Source organism: Rissa tridactyla, chromosome 5, assembly GCF_028500815.1.
Source record: "Rissa tridactyla isolate bRisTri1 chromosome 5, bRisTri1.patW.cur.20221130, whole genome shotgun sequence".
Taxonomy (NCBI): Eukaryota; Metazoa; Chordata; class Aves; order Charadriiformes; family Laridae; genus Rissa; species Rissa tridactyla.
This window is the reverse complement of record NC_071470.1, coordinates 15709723-15735330: the sequence shown is the minus strand read 5'-3', so window position 1 is coordinate 15735330 and position 25608 is coordinate 15709723. Positions and strand designations below refer to the sequence as shown.

Sequence of the window (25608 nt, the reverse complement as noted above, 5' to 3'; positions counted from 1 at the left end):
CCACCAAGGCCTGAATTCGCTCCTGAGCAAGGATTTGATTTTCTCTTAGTAGTACTTCAGGATTAAATAACTTTCACCTAGAGCTTCCTTGGTTTTGCCTGCTGTAAGTTTTCAGAACTTCTGTGAAATAACATCCCAGCCTCAAACTCCCCACAGCAGGGGAGTTTCTCGCTTCTGCTGTTTTACTCCCACTCTTAGTCCGTCCTGATTATTGTTGCTGTCTTTGTGCTGGTCCTGCTTGCCTAACCTACTCATTACGAACGCCCCTACTTGCTTCCAGCTTTTGCTTATTCCACCTTCCCCCCAGTTTGTGCCAAGTTCTCATTTATCCCCACAGTTGCAGTTACTCTCTTTCTGCTTCCCCCTCCAGTAGGTCCCTCCTCTCAACAATCCTCCAGGTTACACTCCCATCTTCCAACCCTTCCCTAACTTCCTCCCCACTCCACAACTTTTGTTCCTCCATCAAGCTTTCTCCTCTGCTGAGAGCAGAGGTGAGACAAGTTCACCACTGGTACTGGGGCCTGTCGCTGGTATCACTGCAGATGCTCAGAGAAACAACAGCAGCAGCTCAGGCTTGGGGCTTCCACTCTGCAGGGGATTTAGCTGCAAAGAGGCAGGAATGACTTGTAGGCAGGAAACTCCTCAAATTATACCAGCCATCCCCAGCATTGTACACCTAGGCGAATCACTGCTATACCAGCAACTGTGCAATCCTCCAAAAGCTCAGAGGCCACTGTATAGACTAGAAACTCAGTCTGGTGATCAGCAATAACATTCCTCTACCACACCTCCCCTGCAGCTGAGATACAGGAGCACAGAAGGTGACAAACAAGCAGGCTGCAAAGAGCTCCGGAGCACACAGAACCCACCTAACTGAATATACTCCTGTTCTCAGCTTGCCTTAATGAACAGGGGCTGCAGGTTAAGAGTCCACCCAAAGGTAACACTGGTTTTTCCTTCTCTTCCCCAGAGATTTCTATACCCATTTCAAAGCATCAATCAGGTGGATTGGAGTTTGGCCTGAGTTCTATGCAGCATTCAGAAGTGCTGAGGCAGAGGTTTACTGGATTGATTTTGGTTGTAATTTGTTATTACTCACACAGTTTTATGAACTGGGATCTTTTTTTTTTTAAAGAAGTTTTAAAGGCAGTTAGTCTGATATCAGTTGATGGTGGCTTTTCTTCTGTGCAACTTCTTGCCTTACCATCCCTCTGGAAGAGCTATCAGGATCCTGACTTTTCCCCATTACCTTCTCTGGTTTCTCTTCCCTTCCTTTTTGCTTGGTCCCGCATCTGACTGGACCTGAGCTCTTTCCATGGTCTCAGGAGAGACCTGTGAATACACACTATCCCAGGCACAGAAGAGCTTTTTCAGCAAGATGCATTCAACCTCAAAGAGGACATGCAGGATCCAGAACTACATCTGTCCACCCCTGAAACAACAGAAGCTTGAAAAGATTCCAAAAATAGTTTGTCAAGTAAAGTACCAGACATGATTAAGCAGTTCACCACTTCTGAAATTTGGAGTTTTCCGTACAGATGCTTACAAGTCTTCCATTCTGCTACAACACACAACGAACCCTGTATAAAAAGCACATCCTAATATCTCTTAAGATATCTCTACACATTAATGTAAACTGCACTACAGAGTTAGGGGAAACTTGTGGTGCTCTGAAGATCTTGTGAACTACTCTATAGCTTCCACCCAGGTGGTAGTATGACACTGGCATTCAGTTTTCACTGTTGTCTTGCCACAACCTCTATTCCCTGATGTCGCCTTTCACTTTCCCTCTCCAGTACTCCACATTTTCCAGCAGGTCCCATCAAGTGACCAGGAGTTCAGCTGGAATAATGTCAAAATTAATGAAGCCATATCAGTTAGGACAGGGACAGTTTGACACTATTTTAGCCAAAGCACTGGTCAAGGCACAGCAATGCTTTGGTAGTCAGAGCACAGCCACTTGAAGGCAACTGTCTTTGAACTCAATCTCCCCCAGCTCTGGAACACCCAGGGAGAGATGTCACGCTGGGAAAGAGCTATGTTCGGAAAGAATATGACAAACCATCCTAGACCCTTTAGGCACAATATAGCAGAGATTTACCAAGGAGTGATTTTTAAAGCAAAGCCAGACCCAGAAAAGGAACAGATTTTGTTTCTGCACTGCAGGGTAGATGTTGCAGGCTCTATCCAGCTGGTTAATTGATTTGTGAGAGTTACTTGATGTGTGTCCCACTTGGCCTGCGGCTGCTCCTCTACAATGCACGTCCTAGTTCTTGCCTCCTCTCTGCCGCCTGTCTTGGACACTACCAGGCACCTCAAGGGACACCAGGCAGGCAGTTGAATCAAGCCCTCCCTAGGGAGGAAAACGAATGGCTCTGACGAAATAAAGAATAGTTCTTTATCTTTTTGGTAAACAGTAAGTATGAAACTGCAACTGTGACCACACAACATGTCCTGGAAAGCCTGTTCCATAGTCCCAAATTCCGGTAATTACAAACAGATATTGGGAGAAGACGCTAATCACTATTGTATAAAACATCTATGCTCCCCTTCCTGAATTTAAGCACGTTAATTCACTTTTGTGTACCTATTTTTACTAACTATCCCAATTCAAAAGGGTGCAGATCACCTCTCTTTACCATGGAAGTTTTGGGTTTCAAGTCAGAGCACTATTCAAGCACTCAGGATATGGATTTAGGTAGTTCCACTGAGAACTACAGAGTAAAACTGATCTGACTGCCCAAACACAGCAATCAGCCTCCCTGTGCAACTGATAGCAGCAGCGTGTACTCAAGAGAGTGGTATTTCAAGTTCAATTTACTATCAATTTCAATTTATTTTATGGCCTTCTACCAGCAGACCCTGAATGCTGATCATTACTTTGAACACTGTGTAACTGTGCGGTCTTCTAGGTTTTATTTCTTTTAAACTGTCTTACTTTTTCTTACTTAAAATCCTCTTACAGGGGTAGCTAAAAGGAAGATAAACATGGAGTTAGTTACTCCACATACAGAGCGTTACCTATACAAACACTGGGGATACACACCAACAGTCACCTTTCCTATTTCCTAAGCAGTCAGTAAATGGTCAAGTCTGAGACCATAAAACATGCACTGTTCTTGATACATGGTTATCAGTAAACATGCAGGATTAAAAAAAGCAGCTCAATATTAAAAGTTGCAGACCTTTAGGATACATAGCAGGTGTGAACTAGAGCCTCTTATTCCCCAAAACCTAAGAATTGGATGTTCACCTAGAACTCTACAATTGTACAGATGATGATATATTCTTTCTCTAGTATTACAGGACTTGTGTTTATCTGCAGTGTAATTGAAAGTATTTCAACTACCATAAATCTTTTTGCACACACAGAACACAGAAAACATGTTCTGCGGTAAATAACGTACTTCTTGTCTGTATCAGATAGGTACTGCAAAGGAAAAATGGTGCTTTTAAGAGGACATCCATTTTAATTTTGTCAAAGATGCTGGTTACAATCAGAGGCAGAACTGACCATTGGTATAAGTCTGACTAGTTCATGATTTGCTGTAATTTTTATTGTATTAGAGGGCTATTCTACCCAGACATACTATTATTTCAGAATACCTGGCTCTATTTACGAGAGTGACTCTCCGGATCCTCAGGGCCAGTCTCATCGTTGTCATTTCTGCACTGGGTTGAACTCGTTTATTCGTAACCAGCTATTAAACTGCCCTCCCGGATTTGCTCAGAGACCAGCAGCAGACAGGCATTTGGTATATGACAGTCGCATAAAGTGCCAGCACTCCCTGAAAAAGAGGGCACTTGTACTTTTGATACCCCTGTAAATGACATTTTCAACCAGGGAGAAACAAAGCGTTGTGCAAGCCAAAGGCTGCGGAGAGCCGGAGGAGGCTGCTGCCCCTGCGGAGCCTCCCACAGCTCTGAAGGGAGCAAGGAGGGCAACAGTCCCACAGCAAGAAAACCTGCAGCTCTAGCACCAAGTGCCCCACATCTCAGAGACCTTCCTAATTATGGGGCAGTTCCCTGCTCTGGAAAGAGGGGGTTTTGTTCACATTAAGATAAAACAAGAAGCAAAAGCAAATTCCAGTATTTTTCTTGGTTTTGAGGCACATGAAATTCCCTTTCTTTTTTTTTTTTCCTAGAGAATTCTCATTCCTAGTTCTTTAGAGATTATCACATAGAGAGCTGCGCTTTACTAAGGGGGGATAACTTTCCACTGAAACTGTTTTTCAGATAAGAAGTTTAAGAAATATGCCTGCCTTCTACAGATGTTCTGGTGAGCTTCCTAAAAAAAAAAAAAAACAAAAAACAAAAAACAAACCACAAAACAAAAAAAACCCACCACCCTCATCCTCCACGAGGTTTGGGCTCTGGGGCATACGCTTGACTCCTGCTGTTTGCACCACAGATTCATAAAATGTAGGTGAAACTGGTGAATACATAGAGACAGGGAGAAAGAACAGGTAGATGGTGTAATAACAAAAGAGGTGTTTCCTTTCAAAATTAGACTGAGGAAATTTTCTGGAGAGAAGAGGTGGAAGCATTCCCCATGATTTAAAACCAGTTCTGGGCCACTTGCAGTGTTAAAGACATCTGGAGCTGGTGTTTGGTTACCCAAACAGCAGCAGATTCAGCTGGATGGGTACAGTAGGTGCCGGAGGAGATGTGGTGCCTGAGGCCAACGGAGACAATCTTGCTTGTCTGGGGAGGACCGCCTGTAGCGCTGGGTGTGAATCGGCTCCAGTGGCAAGCCCCTGCCTGCCTCTAGGAACGGCTGCCTGAAACCCATTAGATTAGGGCTTGACACATGCGTCTCGATGACACCCTACTGCTTTGCTGTCTACAAGTCTTTTCTGCTTCTTAAGTCACCCCAGACACTTTATTTTTTGAAGCACTGAATCTCAGAAAGTTAGTTAGAAAGCTAAAAGTGCTCATAAAAGTCTCCGAAAGTTGAAGTCAATGTAGTCCTTTGTCAAGAAGCGGATACAGATAATTTCTCTGGAGGAGAAAGAAGAGTTTTCTCAAAACACAATTCTTATACTGTACTGTGTTTGTTGTGTTAGGTTCCTCCATTATTAATGGACTCTATTCTATTTGTTTAGCAACATTACTGATCAGCAACATTAACATTTGTTTAATAACCAGCCAGTTGTTTTGCATCTTTAAATTGCGTTGTCTTATTTTTGCCTCCTCGTTCAGAGAGAAGGTCAAGCCTCTTGAAAACACCTTTTCATGAGACCACAAGTAAAAGTATCCTGCCCTAAGGAGAGTTCAGGAGGATTTTGTCTAAACAATGATGCACCCTCAGTGCAAACAATTAACAGTGGATTTTTCAGGGCCTTTGAATTACATACCTCCAAAACAAAACACATGAAAACAAAACAAAGAAACCCCACAAAACAACATTCGGTTTTCCAGGATTTGAATAATGAATTGTGTCAACAGAGGGAAGAGGAAGACAAAAAAAAAAGAGAAGCCCTGAAAGAAGTGTATTGTTATTTTTAACCTCGTACTCCTGTGTATACTAAAGTGCTAAATATAATCTCTGTATGGAACCTTAATAATTCTCCAGGTATCTGCTGGGATTACACTCTTTAATGGACTAAGCGTTCTCAAAACTGATAGGGTTTTTTTCCTCTCACAGGAGTCGAATGACTAAAACTGTCTACTTTTGCAGATTTTTCTCCCAGATGCCTTTCTCCCTTTGATCCCTAACATTTATTACTGGAGCATAAACACCAGGGTTGGAGAGCACTGAGTCGCGAAGACCCCACGCGATGCTCTCCTCCCACCCAGATGCAGTGGCAGTGAGGAGCCCTGGCCGTGCCCAACACCTCAGACCTCCAAGATGGCCACCAGCAGGGCTCACTGCACAACTCTGCAGTCAGGAGGGCTCACCTTCACCTATGCTGGCACACAGGGACAACAAGGAATGAAAGATTATGCTAAAAAGACCGGAAAGATCTACTGCAGGGAAAAGCACCACACGCCTCCAGAGCAGACAGCCTGAGCAGGTTGGGGCAACACCACCACTGAAGGGATGCTTAAAACCAGGTCAGACAATCGCAAGTGAGCCGAGATACCACCAATCCTCACTTTCTGAAGTTTCTTCTTCTTGCCTGCTCCTAAACGTGGGCTCTCACATCTACTTTGTGGCCTCAGAGGGTCTAGATAACGGCCCCCTGGGAATCTCTCAGACTTTCAGTCAACCACCACTGACAAAAATGCATCGGATGTGTATTCTGCTTGAGGGAAACTACTTCTCTGTCCCCAGCATGGCAGAAGGGTGCAAGGGGTTTCGGGAAGCAGCAAGTGGTACTTGATTTCCTTCAGTGCTTCCAATTCCACCCACTGCTGTACCACCCAAGTTATTTGGCAAGTGAGGTAACTTAAGGAACTCTTGGAGGAGATGGAAAATGCACAGGATTACAATGCAAAACATTGAACTGTTCTTGACCCTGCCTCAAAAAAGAAAGTTCAGTTCATTTACTCAACTTCTATTTCACCTCCTATTTTATTACCCTTCAGACATCCTTGGAGATACATGAACTTTCCCAGGGATGGCACATTACTCAAATCTAAAAGGCCGGAGCTCCTGAGAACAACTAGAAAATCTTCCCCCAGCTGAGTAAGTCTGGAGATATTTGCACCAGTTGTGATTTCTGCTTTTTCTACACCAGCTGCATTGCTTTTTGCACGCCCCTTCTCAGCCTCCCAGAAGGAGCTGCAGGGAAGCCTTAGAAACTGGCCCGTTTTATCATGTTCAAAAGCTGTCCTGGCATCCATGGCAACTCAACATTTTATTTCTTAGCTCTCTTCTGCATCAATTGACAGTCCATTTTGGAAAGAAACTGGAAGCGCTTAATGAAACAATTTTATCAAACTGGAAGTAAATTCAAGATAGCAAATAATCCCAAGAGATGGACGTCTGTAAGTTGCAAGCTACAACAGTTGAATGTTTTTAGAGTCTATGAATACTTATATATACAGGCATCTTAAAACCAGTGATCCAATCCCCTATGACAGGTCCTATGTCCTACTTGGTGCTCTGACAGTGACCACGGAGATGAGAAAGAAACACCTCTACTACTTTGATCCTGAAAGGCAGTGTTGAGGTTTTCTAGGGCTTTCTGTTTATTTTTACTCTTTTCTTAGAGAGACTGAACTCAGATATCTGGACATCCACTTTTCTATAACTGTCTGTTTTTAATACACTGGTTGCTAGTATGGTGAAGGTAGCAGAGATTTTTTTTAAGTCCTTTATTCTCTTTAGAAGAGTGGTGAGCTCAGAGGGCTTTATTAATTGATATTTTTTAATTTTTTTTTTTAAATGGGGAAACTCCCCATACTCAGCAGAGGAAACTTTCCCTTTATTTCCATAGTGCAAACAAACAACAGCTCAGCTACCACTTGGTTACTTAAATAAGCAAGCTTGCCAACGCCTCAAAAGAGCTCAGAAAATCCCCCTTCCCGAGTGCTAAAAGAACTCATATGCCATACAGTGGCAATACACGTGTAGGAAGAAAATTTTAAACATATTATTTAAAAAGAAACAAAACTTATGCTAGCTCTTAGCATCTTAGGCCACCCTTATTTAATTATACTATTTGGAATTACTCTAATTTAGTTTTCAGTGAATATAAATTTTCTATCCCAGTTTCTCATATCTAAATATCTTCTATTGATAGTTTCTCCAGAAAATGTTATGAGTGATGTCACACACATCATATCAAGTATCCCGAGAAATAATATTAACTCAAACCTCAATTTTAGTAAACTGAAAACTTTTTCATTTTGCATGTGAAGAGGTGAATTCACAAAAATTTCCTCTCTTAACAGCCAAGGTTTGTTACATATCAAAAAGAAGATCAGAATATCCATTATACATCACGCGGGTATTTCTGGTTGTGATTTTTAAAAATCCTATACGTTAAAATAAAAACCACCATTGTCATAATCATGCGTGACTGACATGTAATGCAGCTGTGGATTTGGATCATGCTGGCCTCCAAACAGTATATAGTCTTTGTGAAGTAATAAAGAAATCACTTAAAATACAAATAATATGACAAACTTCTTTAGCCCCATGTCACTCTGAAGAATCGGATTGCCTCCCCTCATTTTGATGAAGCTGCACCTTTATATATTGACTTGTAAAAAAAAAAAAGCAACAAAGTCCATTAACTAGAGTAAATGAGATCTCTAGAGTTTTAAAATAATACAGATGTGTTGTAAATCACAACAGAGCCAGTGCAGAAGTCATCATTACTGTTCAAATAATTAATGAGCCCAGGCTTCCAAAATATGAAATGCCATGGTTTCAGCTTCTGAATTACTGTATGAAACTGCCATGCAGAGAAAACAAAACACAGAAATTAAATTACCCAAGGTTTGGGAGGACTTTTTTTAAAATAAAAGAATACCATCAAATGACTGGGAGCGGAGGGGGGACACTCACAAAGATTTCAATTAGAAAAGTAAAAATCTCTGCTGAACCTGAAAACCATCGCTCAGAAAAGTTTGTTGTGCGCAGGCACCTATCAGTAGTTCAGCAACTCCAGACAACCTCACGCTCACTTCTCACAACATGGACCCATTGATTAGAGAAAAACAATTATTTATAAGCTAGCGAAAGGTGCAGTTAGCATATTTTTAGGACCTTGCCTATAGCATTCACTGGTGCCTTTCCTAAAGCAGCAGCAAAGTGACTAGAACCGAGCGGGAGGCTGCCAAGCATTCCCAAGCAGATAAGGAGCTCCGTGCAAGCCCAGCGCTTGTGTTTTGATGCAATCCACTTCCCCACTGAAAGCACCACTAAATCATCTCTCTCCTTCCAGCCACCAGCTGAGAAGGGTTAAGCAACACATTTCTAAACGAGTGGCCACAAGCAGCCTTTACTTGCATACCTGTTTCGTCAGGCGAGCTCGGCGAGGCGCTGTCCTGGGACAACGTAGTCCAGCTGGAGTCCTCATCGCTTGGGGCCAGGTTTTGAATTCTGTGGAGGGCGCAATCTGTTTTGGCCCCAGTTTTTGGGTGGTCTTTCTTAGTCTCAGGGCTTGACGACACCGTGGCAACTTGGCCATCCTCTGGGCTCGACATCTTGTTTTGTTTCCGGGGCAGGACTTCGCCATTGACAATAACGGTAGAAGCCTGGCTGTTGCTTTGTGCAGATTTATCTTCCATTGCAACAAAACTCTGCTCTAGCTCTCTAGCAGATGTCTCTAGATCCGCATAGTAATTCAGGAAGCTCTTGGTCCTCCTTGGCTGCGAAGGTAATATTTCAGAGCCAGAGGAATCCTGTGGGATCGGCTCTTTGCCTTCAAACTTCTCAGAAGTTACGTTTACGCCCGCAGTGGTACTGAGGTTTTTGTTGGGATCCTGCTGTCCCTGTTCGGCGGCTTTCCTGAGCTGGTTTTCTCCATTCTTCACCAGCTTTATATTGGCAGAGCTGTTCCCCAGAAGGGGCTGTGCCGCAGGGTCGGAAAGACCCATGGCTGTCTGAATGTTAGTCAGCGCGTATTTTTTCCTGCATTTCGGAGGAGTGCTGTTCTTGGTCTCTGTGTGCCTAATTTCCGCATTCAGAAGTTCGTTATGAGAGGAGCGCAGGTTAAGGGTGTTCGGTGGGGTGGCGGGGTTGTTGCGGTTCACAACATCTGTCGTGCTGCTGCTTGCCATAAACACTGCCAATGCGTCCACGCCGGAATCGACTAGAAAAGCAAAAGAAACAGTCGTGAAACACATTCACTATACACACTATTCTGCTAGGGCTTCTGGTCAAGGGATGCGGCACTTTACATAATTGTTTTACAGCATGAAAATTACCACAACCTAAGTGGGCAAGAGAACAGACAAAAGCTTAGCTTATTAAATAAGGAAAAACAGAGGCAGAAAAAAAACACAGAGAGATTATCAGGACCGCAAAGCTGAGAAAAAGCAGAAAGCTTGACCCTGTACAAGGCAGTTTCAGGGCAGTTTTTTCATGTCTGGTTCTGTAGCAGACAGGCTTGGGGACAGAAGTGGTGCCTTTTGCAAATGCGTGGGAGTCCAGAAGTCATCCTTACCATCGTTTCATTTTAGCATTCCACCTCTACCTCCAACAAGGAGGGGAAGATCTCCTCAAGTGCTCATCACTAGGAGGCAGAAAATCTGAGAAATTTCTAAACAGACCGCAGGCAGATGCTGCTCCTTTTTCATCTAGGGTAGAACTCAAGCACTGTTCATTTTAAGCCTGACCAGCCAGTCAGCTGTTGCCTCTTCACACCTGCATTTTCTCTGCTCTTTGTCTGTCTTTCTCTCCCCTCCCATTTCTTTGGTTTTGTTTATTTTCTGCCCCCCTTTTTTTTGTAGGGGGAAGTAGAGGCTCAGAACATAGGGAATACAAGAAGTAGATTGCTTTGCAATAGTGGATTTGAATGGGGGGGGGGGGGTTGGTGTGGGGGGAAATTGCTTGACAAAATATCCTGCTCTAATTCGATCAACTTTTAAAAAGGGGCTGCTCCATACACAAAGATGGCTCACTATTCCTACAGCTCAGAGTTCAAACTTAAGGATAAAACATACATTCTAGGGCACAGTACACAAATTCCACCGTTAAATAAAACCATCCTTTTGTAGACATCCTTGTAGACATGTTTCTGGTTTTTGTTAGCCAGGGCTGCAGCTCACGTTTGAAAAAAATATTAAGTTTGTTGAGGGAACAGATTTTTAGACTATGAAAAATTATCAAAAATATATTTATTCAAAACTATAATTTATTCCTGTACTATTTATGGCTCCCACTAATCTGCACAAATACTTCATGAACACCTCAATTTACATACTGTAGTAGTCACTGTTGTTTGACACCTGGCAACCGAATTAGAGGCCAATTAATAAATCATTCCCATGTGCCACAGCATGAAACACCCTTTCTGTTGTTCCTAATTCTCCAATATCACTGACTGCTTATATTGTACATAAAAATGTGTCTGGGGCTTATCCAGGAATGAAAAGCTATAATTTCAGCTAGCCGATGACAGATCATTCCAGATGAGTTGCGCTGCATCCTTGTATATTTGATATATGATAGAAATGGCTGCTGTACAGATTTACAAGAGATTAAATATATGGGTTTTAAAAGAACATATACATAAACACAAAGTGAAAAGGAGCACTTCACAACCTTCCCTCCTCTGATGTGCTGTCAAAGCCGCACACTTCCAACCATCCCTCCAGTTCATTTAAAAGCAAGCAGAGCAAGTGTACTCTTTGTTCCCTGAATCACCCACCTAGAACAACTTCTAGAACTTGTTCAAATAAGAATTTAAACTAAGTTTTACAAATTTTCATGTCTGCCATTTCCTCAAGCACCACTCAGTCTAGACCAACTGCAAATTCTTCAGAAGATCACTCCACGCACACTGTGCAAAAGCCATCAGCTTAGGTAACAGTTAACAAACATTCTACAGAGAATTTCAGCTTTAGCCACAAAAGACTTCTAAAACACAACCATCACATAATTTAAAGGAACTTCGTAAATGTACTTCCCATATAAATACATCAATGAATGTTGCTTTCTGCACCTTACCTAAAACCAATCAAGTCTAAGGCAAGCAAGGTCACATCTGATCCTATGTAATGTTACCAAAGTACACACTTTAATCTAAAAACATGAAATGGCTTGTGTTTATGGACTGGCTGACTTGTATTTTTTCTGAATCAGTTAAAAGTCTGACAATCCGGAAGTCACATAAGAAATAAATTAATAGAGCAGGATAATTTTGACCCACTGCCTGACCTATAGATCTTATGGAATTGTACAGTCATCTACGGATTTCACTAGATTATATTTTATTTTATGCTTCAATAGATTAAAACAAGCATTTTTTCTCATCAATAAATACAACTCCCATAATCTGGAACAAGACTGAAATTTATTCTTGTTCTGTGCTACAAATGAGTTGCTTCGTGCAACGTTTACTGCTATTTTTACCACTGAACAAATTTCTTAAAAAATAATCTTCCTAGATAGAACTCAAGTATCTGCCTGCCAGATTATCTTTAGCCAGTCTCCTGCCGTTAGCGTTTCGCTTATCAAAAATACTGTAAGAATAAGCACAAAGAAACAGTTATTATGTTTTACTACTATGCTTGATAAAGGTCCCTGTTGCCTAGACCACGCTTTTGCCAAGGAGGGTTGGACCCGATGATCCTTCAGGTCCCTTCCAACCTGGTATTCTGTGATCCTATGAACAAGGATACACTGCTTAATGACTGAGCCAAAGCCTCCAAAAGTCTTTGCAACCCAAACAGCGTTTGTAAGTTGGGTGCTAAGTGGGGTTGGTATATGATCACAAGCAGAAAAATGTCAAAATGAACCTTGCACTAGACACCGCCTCCCCTCCTGAACCCCTTTTTCAAATGATCCATTGATCAAATTGTCACAATCAAATGATCAATGAACATGCAAGCAGTACAAGGAGGTGCACGCAGAGCGGAGCAGGCTCTCCTCTCAAAGACAGGCACCTGCTCGCTGGCCATCACCCTGCAATCCCCAGCCAGGCTCCAGGATACGCACAGCCGGCACCCCTTCGCTCTCGGAAACAGATAAAAAGGTGGGAAAAACGGAAGCAACAAAAAAGGCGAAAAGAGAGTAAGAAATTCAGATGGGAAAGGAAAGGTCTTGCATCTCAAGGGCAGAAGTTGCTACCAAATCAGGACTAACTAAAGTCCTAGAAAACATCTGAATGCAAGGAAATGCTTAAATGCACTGAAGAAACCCTAGCTTGCACAGCAGAACAGCACAAGCAAGAAGAGCAATAGCCCGTCCGTCCTCCTTTATACAGGACATGGTGATTCTCGAGACACCTCACTTTTCCCAGAGGAAGCACATCCCAACTTTGTAATTAAAAACGTAAAGGAAATACAGCTTCTTCCCATGCCTGTAATTTCAAGACCGAAATTCCAAGTGCCAACTTCCCATAGGTTTTATTTTGTCTCTCCTACCAACCCTGACCCCCTGTCCCCAGGGGTGCCCAACCCAGGCTGGTGCTGTGCCCCTCTCACCAGCTAACCAAGACCCTGTGCCAGGGGTCCTGCACTCAGGGACCCTGCCACAGGCAGTCCCTGTCCCCCCTGCTCGGGCAGCTCCTCGCGCTGCCTGGCCACAGGCAAGGACAATGCTACTGGCACGAGGCACCCTTTTTTTCAACTCCTCTGCCTTCTGCTGAAAAGCAAACACAAATGGACAAACAGACCAGGAATCACTGGGTTGATACATGTATTTCAGCTAAAGTAGGTGAACAGTGGTAAGTTCTAAGTGAGTAAAAAATAGAGTACTATAAAAAAAAATAAAATTGGACTCTGGTGAAAAACTAAAAATAACCAGGACATTACTGAGAATAATTACGATATTATTAAATTGTGCTTAAAGACAGCACTTAGGTAGTTAGCAAAGCCATCAGCAATTCATTAATGATTTTAGCTTGCTTTTTAAAACAAAACACAGTCTCAACTGCATACTTTCTAATGTTTAGAAACATACCTACAGATACAGATTAATACACTTTCACTACTATAATGTGTTTAACACAAAGTAGTCTCAATTTTCTAAGCATCATAATAATACAAATAACACTATTACTTGAATGGCTTTTATTGACGTTTTTCAATCTTATCATAAGCCTTACAGAGACGGAAGAAGGAGAGAGAAAATGCCATTGCAAACAGAAAATAGTGTGTGACCGATTTGCCTTTACCTCTAACAAGACTTTTTTGCATTGTATTCTCTATAGGAACAGGTTTTAAAAAGCAGAATCAAGAGTTTATTCCAAAAGGCACCGTTAAAAAGAAATGAAAGTGCTTGCTCTTTTTCATGTATAAGTGTAAAATGAAAGCGAAATATGGGCCTGAGAGGTAATAGAAGGAAAAGAAGAGGAAAGTTTCACATATTTGCATAGCAGAATCTTTTAAAGGGCATCTGACCTGGAAGTACTTCTGACATGGCTCACGGGGCGTCAGCAATGCATCAGGAAATAGATTATAATTTGAAATCTGAAAAGAGGGATCATTTAAGAATTAAAACCAAAGAAAAACACAAAATAAAAATACCACATTTCAGAAGCTCCTGAAAGACGTTACGCATTCTAAACAAACCCTGGAATGTAACTAACAGTGAGGATCTTTTGAGCTTTCAATCATATTTGACAGTCATTAAAGTACGGGAGAGGCTAGCCTACAGCAATGAGAACAAGTAATTAAGAACAACTATGACATTTTTCTTAATGTATGCTTTATGAGGACCTCAAGTTCAACAATATTCTCCAGTTTTAATTGACATACTTTAGCAAAAACTTCATGACATTAGAAAATCTGGGGGATTCCCCCAATTACCCAAATACAGCTTACTTGGGAAGCTACAGCAGCGTTGGTAAAAACAAGCACAGCAGCAAGGCATGTTCACATGAAAATTTGCAGAATGAGATCCAGCATATAAAACTAAGAAGCACAGTCTGCAGGGCTGATCCCACAGGAAGGAAACATAAAAATCAAGCTAGACAGCAAGCTCCTGTATGGGACCCTTTCCTGGCCATCTTCTCTTAAATAAACCGTTTTGCCTTAAAGTCTCTGGTTTAGATATGAATGACACATACACCGGGAGCCAAGGTATTTCTATGCACTTACAACTGTTCTGCTGTTGTGTCTAGGAAACACAGGAAAGAAATAATACAGACCTTTTCATAAAGCAGATTTCCTTTCTGCAAGGATATCTGTTGAATACAAAATGTTTAATGACAAACTCACGCCATGGGGCTACAGCCTCAGGTCCTGTACACTTTGGCTCTAGTTAAAGCCTAAGCAGCTCGAGAGAACAGCTCCGTTATACAATGATTGCAACTCAACACTAACTCCCCTCGCTTCAAAGGGTGCATTCCAATGTTAAAACATTAATTCTTAATTAAGTATCCTAACACAGTTTTCTCACATCTGCATTCATTCTTCAACTAGGACCAGATAAATGGTAACAGTTAAACAGATGCCAGCCAAAAGCATCCTAATGAAGTCTAGATTTACATTAATGTCGTTGAAATCAGAATTGAGACTAGAAGCTTTCTTAGTGTCAAGTGTCATTGTGTTCCTTCTTGCCTACGTATCTACACAAATTCCAAGTGATGTTAAACACTTCCATAAGGGAAAAGGAAGGAAAACACTTGAATGAAGTGCTGTGGCAGACCAGAGCAACTGATGATGTTCCTACAGCCAGTGGTTTTCTTCTCGCTGCTCCGTCCAGCAATGACATCTCTGCTGCACTGAGCCTGGAAGCTGGAGAAAGAAAGCTCAGCAAAAGCCAGGAAAGCAAATCCCAGGGGTGGGCAGAGCAAATCTGGGGAACGCAAGAGCAGGAAAGGAGCAGGGCTGCAAGCAGCTTGCGCATGTGCTCTCAAACCTATCTGCAGACCCCTCCACACAAACCTCAGAGCTGCTGAGGATAGGAAGGAGCTCTTGAGATCATCTAGTCCAACGCCCCTGCCCAAGCAGGGAATCACTGCTGCCCTCTCCACTCCACCTTGACTCTGTCCTCACACCAGAACAAAATCACTGCTTCGACCTGCTTGCTAAATGCAGCTTCTCCCATTTCCAGCTTTTTCTGCTTCACCTAGTCTTACTAAAATCACCACCTGGTAACCAGCTTTCTGCTCCGGCTCCTCCTTCCCCTAGAGGCACCCTGCCAGCTCCTGTTGCCACAATAATTACATTTTTCCTTTTACAGCTAATCATGCTGCCAACCGACTGCAACAGCCTAGCAGCAGTGCTGTCTCTGTTCTAGTGATGCTCTTATTACTGGAAATCCATAATGCTGATCGGTCTTTAAATAACATTATTAAGGAAAAAAAAACACTTCAGATCTTGCAATGAGTTCTGGCACTCAAGTGGAGTATGCCTTCCCATTTGCCATTTTTTCCCCTCCTCCTTCCTACACAGCCAGTCAAATTCTTCATCCATCAAAAATTCGGAGACAAGATGCCTCTCAGAATCAGATTCTAACAGCTACAAAGGAAAAACAATAAAAATAAAAATGAAAAAAGAAACAGGCTAAATCCATTCCTCCTTTACTTATAATTTTATTAAGATAGATACATCTAAATAATCAGTGTGTATTTGACTGAGTGAAACTATGTTGCAGAAACCCTGGGTCACCTTAGAGCCTACTAGAGCATTCTTAAATCGAGTGATCACTTGGAGAAATAAAGAGGAATTCTTTCATTTACATAAGGCATAACAATGACATGCAATCACGACTAATCCTGCATTTAGTAAGGGGAAAAACAAGATGGCATACTAAGTCTTTTCCAAATTCAATTTTCCACCTTTAGTTAGATTTTTCCCCCCTGTACAGAATGGAACAGTCTGTCAGGCAAAAACAGTCTTGTCACGGCAAGAAGATGGAGTGTGTTTTATCTATCGGCTACTTGCAAGCACAGATAATGAGACCTTCTGTCATCAGATCTATACATTCACAGCGATATTTGCCAAGTAAAGCTCAGTCATTTTTTTTAATCCTGTTGTGTAAATTGAATTACTGAGCTTTAAATGTTGGGGTTGTTTTTTTAAAAAATCTAAGTGTAAATTACTCAGTCTCTAAAACAAAGATCATACTTCAGACTTATTTGTTAATTAAAAACAACTCAACTTTAAATGCATGTGTTAATATAGGGCACAAGCATAAACTTAATTCTAACACAGAGACACTGACTCAGAAACTGTAACTTAAATTTCTGCAACTGAAATGACCAATAAAGCAAGAAGGACTTGGTCTTCCATATCTTGCAACTTGAAGCTCAAGTGCCATTCAAAAATAACTCTTACCAAGTCTGAAGGTAAACAATGTGTAATCAAACCTGATAAGAATTACCAAAACCAAAGCATGATGCCATATGACAAAGGGATCTAGGACAAGCTGTATCAGGGGAAAAAAAGGCCACCCAAATGCTTTGTAGGACACGCAACCTATATGCTACGTATAGGCATACCCATATGAAAGAAATCAATGGCCACGGATTTGGCACATAAAATGACTTGAGTGATTCAGACTGAGTTCAAACCAGGGATTTTTCAGCCCCACATAAATTTAACTTAGACCATCCAACAGCTCCTAAATCAGGAAGCAGAACCATTCAAAAGATGATCAATTCCTGAATAGGGTTAAACAAACCCGCAGGGTCCAGCACCAGCTTTCCAGCTGTTCGTGATGGCACGAGCCCAACACCAAGCTCTTTGATCAGGGGACACAGGCAGCAGAAGAGGAAAGAGATTAAATGCAGGTCACAGCATTATTAAGAGGAGGAGCAAAAATGTTAACTGAGCCTGTCAAATGCAATGGATGAGTTAAGTTCCAGCACCGCATCTGTGCTGGACAGGAAAAAAAAAATAAAAATTAAAGAGATAATTATCATTAACCACCTCCCACACATCTTGTCTGTGGCCCTGATATTTGCAACTTGCAAACACTCGACTGCTCCTGCAAAGCCTAGAAACAACACTGCATACTCCCGGGCACCACCCGCTTCTCCAAGAACAACTGACTGCATGCACAGGAATGCAGACATTTCAGCTTCTGTTTTTAAACTAATATATTTTAACAATTAAACTTCTGTTTGTTTGGCATCATGATTTCACCTGCTACAACTTCATTTGCCCTCTGAATTACAGATAATAAATTTATGGCTCGTTACACATTACGCTCTTATCAAGGTTATCCAGAAATGTTTTTACCCTCAAATTACCCGGACATGTAGCAACAGTGTTGAGCCACCTATTATCACTGCCCCATAGCTGAGATCTTAAAATGCATTTAAAAGAGCATAATACACCAAAATTATCATCTTCTTACTATATGATCGTACTTAGTGTCAAATTGGGCTCTAGAGATGAAAAGCTGATTATTAAATAAATGGGAAAAATCTTTCAGTAAACTCTCTGCAACTCTATATGAAAAGAAATAAAGAATAAAAATACATGTATATCAAAATTCTCAATACAATTAAAACATCCAATTTCATTAATTCAGAAGTCTTTGCAAATAATTTGAAATTGCTAACAGTTAAGTTGAGATCTGTGAGCAGAAATAAAAAAGTCCAAGTCTTAGTCCCAGAACAGAGCATTAGATTAATTGCCAGGTTTTGCAAAATGCAACTATCGGGGCCCTCAAGGAAGAGGAAATTAAGATTCTGCACTTTGACAAGATTGTTTCTGCCCCACATACATTAAAAATATTCTGTATCTCACCTAGGTAAGGTTATTGTATGTGCACTTTTAACTACATTTGCTAAAACTGTCTTGAAGTTGGACTCTCATGTCCTACCCACATATCCCTTGCTCCCAGTAACGGAACAGGATGTATTTCAGAGAACAGGATGCATCAAACCAGAAAAGATCTCCACACTTCCAGTCGGTTTTTCCATTAAAAGCTGAACTGAAATAAGGCTCAATACACAAAAGAGCTACATCTCAGCATGGCTGAAAGTTGCCTGCCAAGCTCTGTATTTTCTTCAAACAAACTTTAATGGGAAAAATCAGAAATACTTCAAAACACACAGTTTATAAACCAAGTGTTGCAGTACTGCTTAAGCTGACAGAATGCCGAGAGATGACTAAAATGGCCATGCCCTGCAGTAACTCTCTCGATGTAATTATGGTACCATAACACAGGAATAACTTCAATCTTTGCCTGCTGTAGCAAGTAGAGATCCTCGAGAATGCTGTTGTACTACGCTGAGAAACTTCTACCCGTAGTGCTCATATATAAAACAAAACCACATGCTCATAAATCAAAATCAAAGTATCGTATTTGCTTTATGGTCCCCATAAACTAAACAGATCAATCCATAATAAAGTGGAAGGAGAACATAACAAAAAAGCAACTGCACTTACTGGCATTTATGTTACACTGAAGTGCGGCTGAGAGTGGGCTCAGTTTCAACAAGCAGCAAACTTGGCTGTAGATGACATTGAACAAGTGGAAAAGAACAAGCTAGTAGTATTACTGGCCTGAATTTCAACAAGGAGTCTTCAGTTGTTGACATGCTAGCCAACATCCTCTACTCCTTTTTCTTATCTACAAGCTCATAGATCTTCACAAGGCACTTTAACACCAAAGGAACTAGGTTTCCTTTCAAAGGGCACAAACTTAACGCAAATCCAGTACCATGGCAGTTCTCCATGAACATCCACAACCTCAAGCTCAGTCACCAGGAAACCCTCAGCTTCAGAGCACTCTTCCTTTGGTTTCACCATGAAGAAGAAATGGACCTGTCAGGGTTCTGTGATAGGGGTACTCTTTAACTATGCTAATAAAACCAGACATGACAGTGTATATTCAGAGCAATACACGGTTCTTAAAGGAAGCTTTTTATCTGCAGGCTCCAAATCATCTCCTATCTGTGGAAACCGGCATGAGTTTTGGGGCTTCACCAGGATCACCCAAGAGGCCTTGATGAAGTTGCTGTGCAAGTCTCCACACAACTTCCTAGGAAAGGTAGAAAACTAAACAAGAGAGGCTTTAACAGGGAGAGTAATGTATGTGTCATTGGGTGCTTTTACAATTCTCACTCCACAAATCATCTGTATTCCCACCTTTTCCTCAGCTAAGCAATGATTACGTGGAGTTTTTAAGCAACTTTACGTGAAACTGTCCTCCCTAAGCACAACCTGAGCAGCGCTAAAGCTTGAGCCTCGTTTACACTAAGACATCTTTCTCTGGAAAGAAAAGGTCAGGAGATACCAGGCAGGATTTTGCGGATACAGAATTTTACTGGGACACTTCTACCAAGAGTTCCACAGTGGATACACTCCTCCTTGGGGTCAGTGTGCCTCTTTGGGTGAGTTTTTTGTTACTCTGGAAGCGGCTCCAAGCCAAGCCCACAGAACCACTCCACGGTATGCTTTCACAACAACTCATCTTGGGCTAATGATAGCAATGGAATTACTGGCACTGGCTGCAAGACCGGAAATTTGGGGTTTTTTTCAGGGGTTTGTTATTTATAATATCACCATTCCCACATTTGTTTTTGCAATGAAGCTAAGACTTTCCAGCAGTCTTACTAAGCAACAACCCCCTTGCAAGACCAGCAGCAGGGGACTGCCCCAATGCAAAGAAGGTTGCAGCTGGGCACTCCTGGAGAAGCTGGAGAGAGACAGGCAGAGCAGGAATTCGAGTGTTCCTGCAAGGAAATCAAACCCCAAGTTCATAACATCAACCCTATTCTCTCTGCCCTCAAGTATATTGAATAATTTATCAGAGCAGCTCTAGCATGGGAAATGATCAGGAATAACCAAGACCCAAACCTCTCCCCTCCACAGTCCAGGGGAGTGCCTTCCCGCGAGGGATATTTCCTCTCGTCCTTATCCTTGATTTATGAATGTTTCATCAAAACGGTATTTCCGCAAAAAGGTTTGCTTGGGGAAAAAAGAAAAAAAAAAAAAATCGCCCTCCATCAGACATTTCTGAAATAAAACTCCAGTCAGCTCTAATAATTATATTGGCAGAATTATATCAATAAAGCATTCCATATGGACCATATCTGAGTTGTTTTTAAATAAGAGAGGCCTAATAGTGCAAAAAAACCCAGAAGTCCACCTCTGCCTCTCACAAATCAAGAGGATGACTTAAGGGTGGGAGACGTGGTCCTGTCTTCCATGGGCAACGAGGGCTGGTCATGGAGCTCCAGGCGCCAGTGGGTCTCTTCCTCCCAGTGAATGGTGACGTGCCACCACAGGACTGCACCTCCGCCCCGGCACACTCCAAAGGTCAACGAGCGACGAAAACTACCACCCACTAATTCCTACATTTCCTCACTTCTGATGCCCTCTGAAAAAAGAGTGCACTTTTTTCTATTAGTTTGTTGTTTTTTTTTTTTTAAAAAAAGCACTCTCACAAAACTGCATTTTTTTATTATTATTGTTTAAACTCTTCCTGAGAATTTCATGCCAGCAGAATGCCACTGGAACCAATTCCATTTTCTCCAAAACACTTTGCTCAGATTTCAGTATTATGCAAAACACTGCAACTAACTAAAATAAAGGTGGTATTATGCAGGGATGGGATATGCATGGACACCCATTAAAAAGTTTTTTTCCCCAACATACAAAAGCCTTTTACTCTGTGCCCAGAACAAAAATTATTTTAGTGTGAAAGAAAATTTGAGGCTACATAAACAACACAAACAATATCGTGTTTTCAGGATAGCTGCTGCAGCTAATGGAGAAAATTGGGATTTATGAGCAAATATTAGAAAAATATAAACAAAGCTCAGGGGAAATTCAGGAAAGAAGTCTGTTTACAAAAACTTGCTTCTCAGTAGCTGGAGACTGCACGTCCTTAGTCCTTATTTTTCACAAGAAAAGCACAGAAAAGAAAAAATAAAACCCAACGAAACAGCACACAAGGGAGTGTTAAGTCAGGACAAGCAGTGCTAGACTGAGACAGGGATACACCCAAGACTGCTTTGGTTATTGTCAGCAATCAAGGGAGATCATTGCTCTTTAATTACACTTTTTAAAAGTCTAAACTAGCATGAACCTGTAAATTCACAGCTTTCAATTTTACATTTTAAACATCTTGCTGTTTCTTGTATCTTCAGCGCCTGTATTTCAAATAGATTTCCTAGCACTGGGCTTCAAACAGGCTGCTTTCTATTTAAACTGTTATGTGTTTCCTTGAATATAAAACATTTTCCTATTCTCCTAAGACCGCACCCTACTATATTCATTAAATTTATTCAATCATTCAACAAAACACTCAATGTCATAAACGGATCAAATACTATCTCACCACCAAAGAAGCAATACAACTGCCATACTCCACACAGACCTAATTCTTCCCTTCGTAAACTTCATTTAGGTATATACGTATGTTCAGACAGAAGATAAAAAGCCAGGGACTGAGGCTTAACGCTGCACCAAGTCCTTAATGGTACAACATTAAGGTTGCAACCACTGTGAATGTGAAATACAATAGCTGAGAAATTACTCATTATTTATGCAAAGAAAACAAAAGCAAAATGATGTATTTCACCAGGACTTTCTATGAGATCTAATCTGCTATCAGAGATCGCATTATGATCCGCATTTCCCAAAGACTGGGCAATTTCAATGCCACTATTGTTGAATGCCCAACGCACTTATTATGTTAGGCACCGGGAAGTTGCACAAATCATGCAGTAACAAAACCAAAAAATAAAGCAAGTTTCCTGGCTTAGAAACCCTGACAGGTTAAAGAAAGAGAAAACTTGGCTTAACAACAGCATATAGCAGTCTTGAAGTAGATATTTTGATATCTCTGTCCTTAGAGGGAGCTCTGGCGCCAAGTGATTCTGACGCAAGTTTTGGCCCTGGCAGATGATGGGAATTTCAGCGCTTCCCCAAGTCAACAATTCCACTTCTTCACTGTCTGTCTGCAACAGTGACGACAGGAACAGACAGACAACAGGAAAACATCCTAGGCTCTTCTGGTAAGAATTTAATGCCCATTACTTTCTCTCTCTAAGTAGAAACAGAAAAAGCTTGACTACCTCTACACTAGACCACTTTAAAGCTCTGAGCTTTAAGCCTAGGCGTGAGCTTTGGATATCATGCCCTGCAGTGCATCAAGAGGACACGTTTGAAGGCTAATGTCTAGATTTAATGTCAAGTGATTCAAATTCAAGCAGATCAGTCCAATTCTGTACTCCAGCACTTGACCACCAGACACCTGTCAAAACTGTAACAACCGTTTATTTCCTCCATTCTAGTATAGACAATATCCCTGACATTAATACCCAAGACAAACTCTTTGGAAAAGTAGTAACTAAATTGGCTATAATGCATTGTTTTAACACACATCTTCATGACACCTATAACTAGTCCGCAGCAGAGAGTAAACATGCTTTACTACTTCCTAGGATTTAGCCTTGGGGCTAAGGAAAACCCCACAAAGTTCTAAATACAGGACCTCACCATGCAGTTCCTCATATCTGATGGCAAAGCCACCCTAGGAAGTTCCTGTCCTGCCAAAGCTGTACGTTCTTCACTGCAGTTTACTACTTCCATCAGCCAACACAAGTATGTGTGGAGCTGCATGCCTGAAGTGATGGAGGCTCTCGAAGAAGTCTTTAAAGGAACAGAAAGACTAGTACAGAAGTGAGAGCTTCTTAAGCTAGCTTTGATGCCAAGAAAAGCCACATGGGACCATGTTCTTCTGCTACAGCAGAAAGAAGAGCGAATATAAAAGTTAACCTATCAAGGCTTCACCTCAGCAGCCTGAGGGATCAACAGAAAGGGGAGCAGGATCAGCAACAGCCTTCTGGAGTCCAGGTGCGACCCCCCCAGCTCTCCAGGGAAGGTCACATCAGCTCTGCACTGTGGGACCACTGCGGCGCAGTGGCTGCCATCTGCACCAGCATGGGAGGCATCTGCTTACTCAATGGAAGGTGCAGGTCATAAATTTTGGGAGTTGCCTTTGCACTTTTAGGGAAGACAACCTTCAGTAAGAGATAATGTAATGTAATCCAGTAGGATACAATTCAGAGGAAAAAACGATGTGAATAATATTGAACTCAAGCATATAAATAATCTGAACTGGAGCTGTTCGTTGCAGTTGTGAGTAATTAAAGCTATAGTGTACAGTGACATTTTGGGATAACCTCAAATAGTTTGCTAATTTGAAGGTATCTGGTACTAAAAACATGGGATGGGCGTGAAGAGGAATAGCAACTAAACTTTTGAACCCTATAATAAATGAAGTTGGAGACCTTGAACACAAAACACAGCACACTGCAGTAGACTTGGTCAAGTCACACCACAAGCTGCTTTTTAGAGTTCTAGAAAACACCTTTACGGTTTAAACATAAATCAATATACTTACCATTTGGGTACACACACAGGAGAGCTGGCATCGATTAGAATATATCATCATGCTTTATAAATACTATTTCAAAATTTATAAACTTAGCAGCCTTCAAAAGTAATAAAGCGACAAATAAATTAGACCAATTGCGTACATACATGAGCTGCTTGGCCGATAGTGAGCCCCCGGGTACCGCCTGCCCATAGTGCCAGTCAGCACATTACCGCACGCTGTCAGCTGCTTTCAAAGTACGGATCGAAATGCTTAACTGAGGGAAAAGAAAAAAAAAAAAGCGAAGATTTAGTACAACAGCTGTATCTTTTTCATTAAAATGCTAATGACCCCTACAAATTTCAGGATAACTACAACTATAAATTATTCATAGTCATGTTGTCAGAGGAGATGAACTGTTGTGCTATACGTGCAAGCACAAATTTATTATTAGTGGTTGGCCTCCATTAATAAGCTCACATAAATTTTAAGGCATAAAGAAGTCTCAGGTCATACAGTAGCTTCTTTTGGCCCATGATACAGACAGAACAACAAACACTGAAGAAAGAGTTTGCTTTTGGCTTTAAAATACAGTTAGCCAGCAGGTGAGATTTAATAACATTGTCATCTTACATTTTGTGAAGCAATCATTAAGCAACAAGTTTATGAACAGTTTGCTGTAGAAGCTAAACTTATCCGTGCTACAGAACATTGATCATTTTGAATCTGTCCCTAAAAACCAAAGTGTCTTTACAGGAATGCAGGCTATTTACTATACTAGTATATCAGTTTTCTTGAAGTATCAAAAACTCAAGCAAACAAGAGAAGCATGGCCCACCTTACAGTCAGTCTGGAGTAACAAATCACAAATCCAAAATCTTAACTGAAATGCTACTGAATCTGTCGGATAACTAGCATAAAATCTTTTATTCTAAAAACAAGTGCCATCGTTTCTTTCTTTGGCATAAGATTTTGTACTAAAATACAGCTTTCAGCTGATTTTCAGCTTTATCTTTTTTATCTTTATCTTGTCCCAGATGTCTTCCAATACACACTGCATGTCAACCATGCAATTTATAAAGATACATTTCCTTTTATTTCATTCTCTCCCTTGCTGGAAGGGACAAAAAAGCAACAAATCCTGAGGAGTGTTTTTCCTAATTCATTAAGGATTTTTATTGTCTCAGCTACAAGCAAAAGCTTGTTCCATCCAGGAAACAGAGAGAAATATCAAGACATTGATGAAATAGCACTGCACCAAAACTGGGAGATTTCCACAAATCTTCAGATAAGTCAGTTCTCTGATTGAGTAGAACATCAGCTTACTCCTGAATTAGATAAGTCTTTTATATATATCGGCATCCATGCAATTCTCTGGTGAGCTGGTTTGTGAGCCAACACAGATGAAAACTCAAAACTCCACATAAAGATTATTTTCAGCTGGATAAGGCTCCTGAGCCGTCTCACGGTGATTGCACTAGTATTGGCAGCTAGTGAGGGCAAGTGGAAAGAACAGGACCATGGCAGCCTGTGCTTAAAATGACTTAAAATGCAATCACATAACATTGCTACAGCCTCTGTTGGTTACTTCTGAAATACGGACGCCTACATGGCTGCATATCTGACAGTGCAAAAAACAGGTAAAGATCTCCATTATTTCCCAAATCAGTGCTGACAAAGCGTGTCCTGTTCAACTCTCCTCAATGGAGAAAGTTCAGTGAATCAATGAGACGGCATTCTCTTGCCACAAAAAG

At 41.3% G+C, this 25608-nt stretch overlaps 1 protein-coding gene across 25 annotated transcripts in view; it reads right to left on the bottom strand.

The window, feature by feature from the left end:
- APBB2 (amyloid beta precursor protein binding family B member 2) overlaps positions 1 to 25608 on the bottom strand; it is a 192528-nt gene that overhangs the window by 95830 nt on the left and 71090 nt on the right. For 13 of the 25 annotated variants that reach the window (XM_054202423.1, XM_054202427.1, XM_054202425.1 and 10 more), the window contains 2 exons: positions 24022 to 24131; positions 8910 to 9710 (listed from right to left, as the gene is read on the bottom strand). In XM_054202423.1, coding sequence (XP_054058398.1) covers positions 8910 to 9710; positions 24022 to 24067 — 847 coding nt within the window. In that variant the 5' untranslated portion in view covers positions 24068 to 24131. Of the gene's footprint in view, positions 1 to 8909; positions 9711 to 13965; positions 14035 to 20325; positions 20687 to 24021; positions 24132 to 25608 lie in introns of those variants that run through there. The other 12 variants (XM_054202436.1, XM_054202446.1, XM_054202448.1 and 9 more) reach the window with 4 other exon arrangements.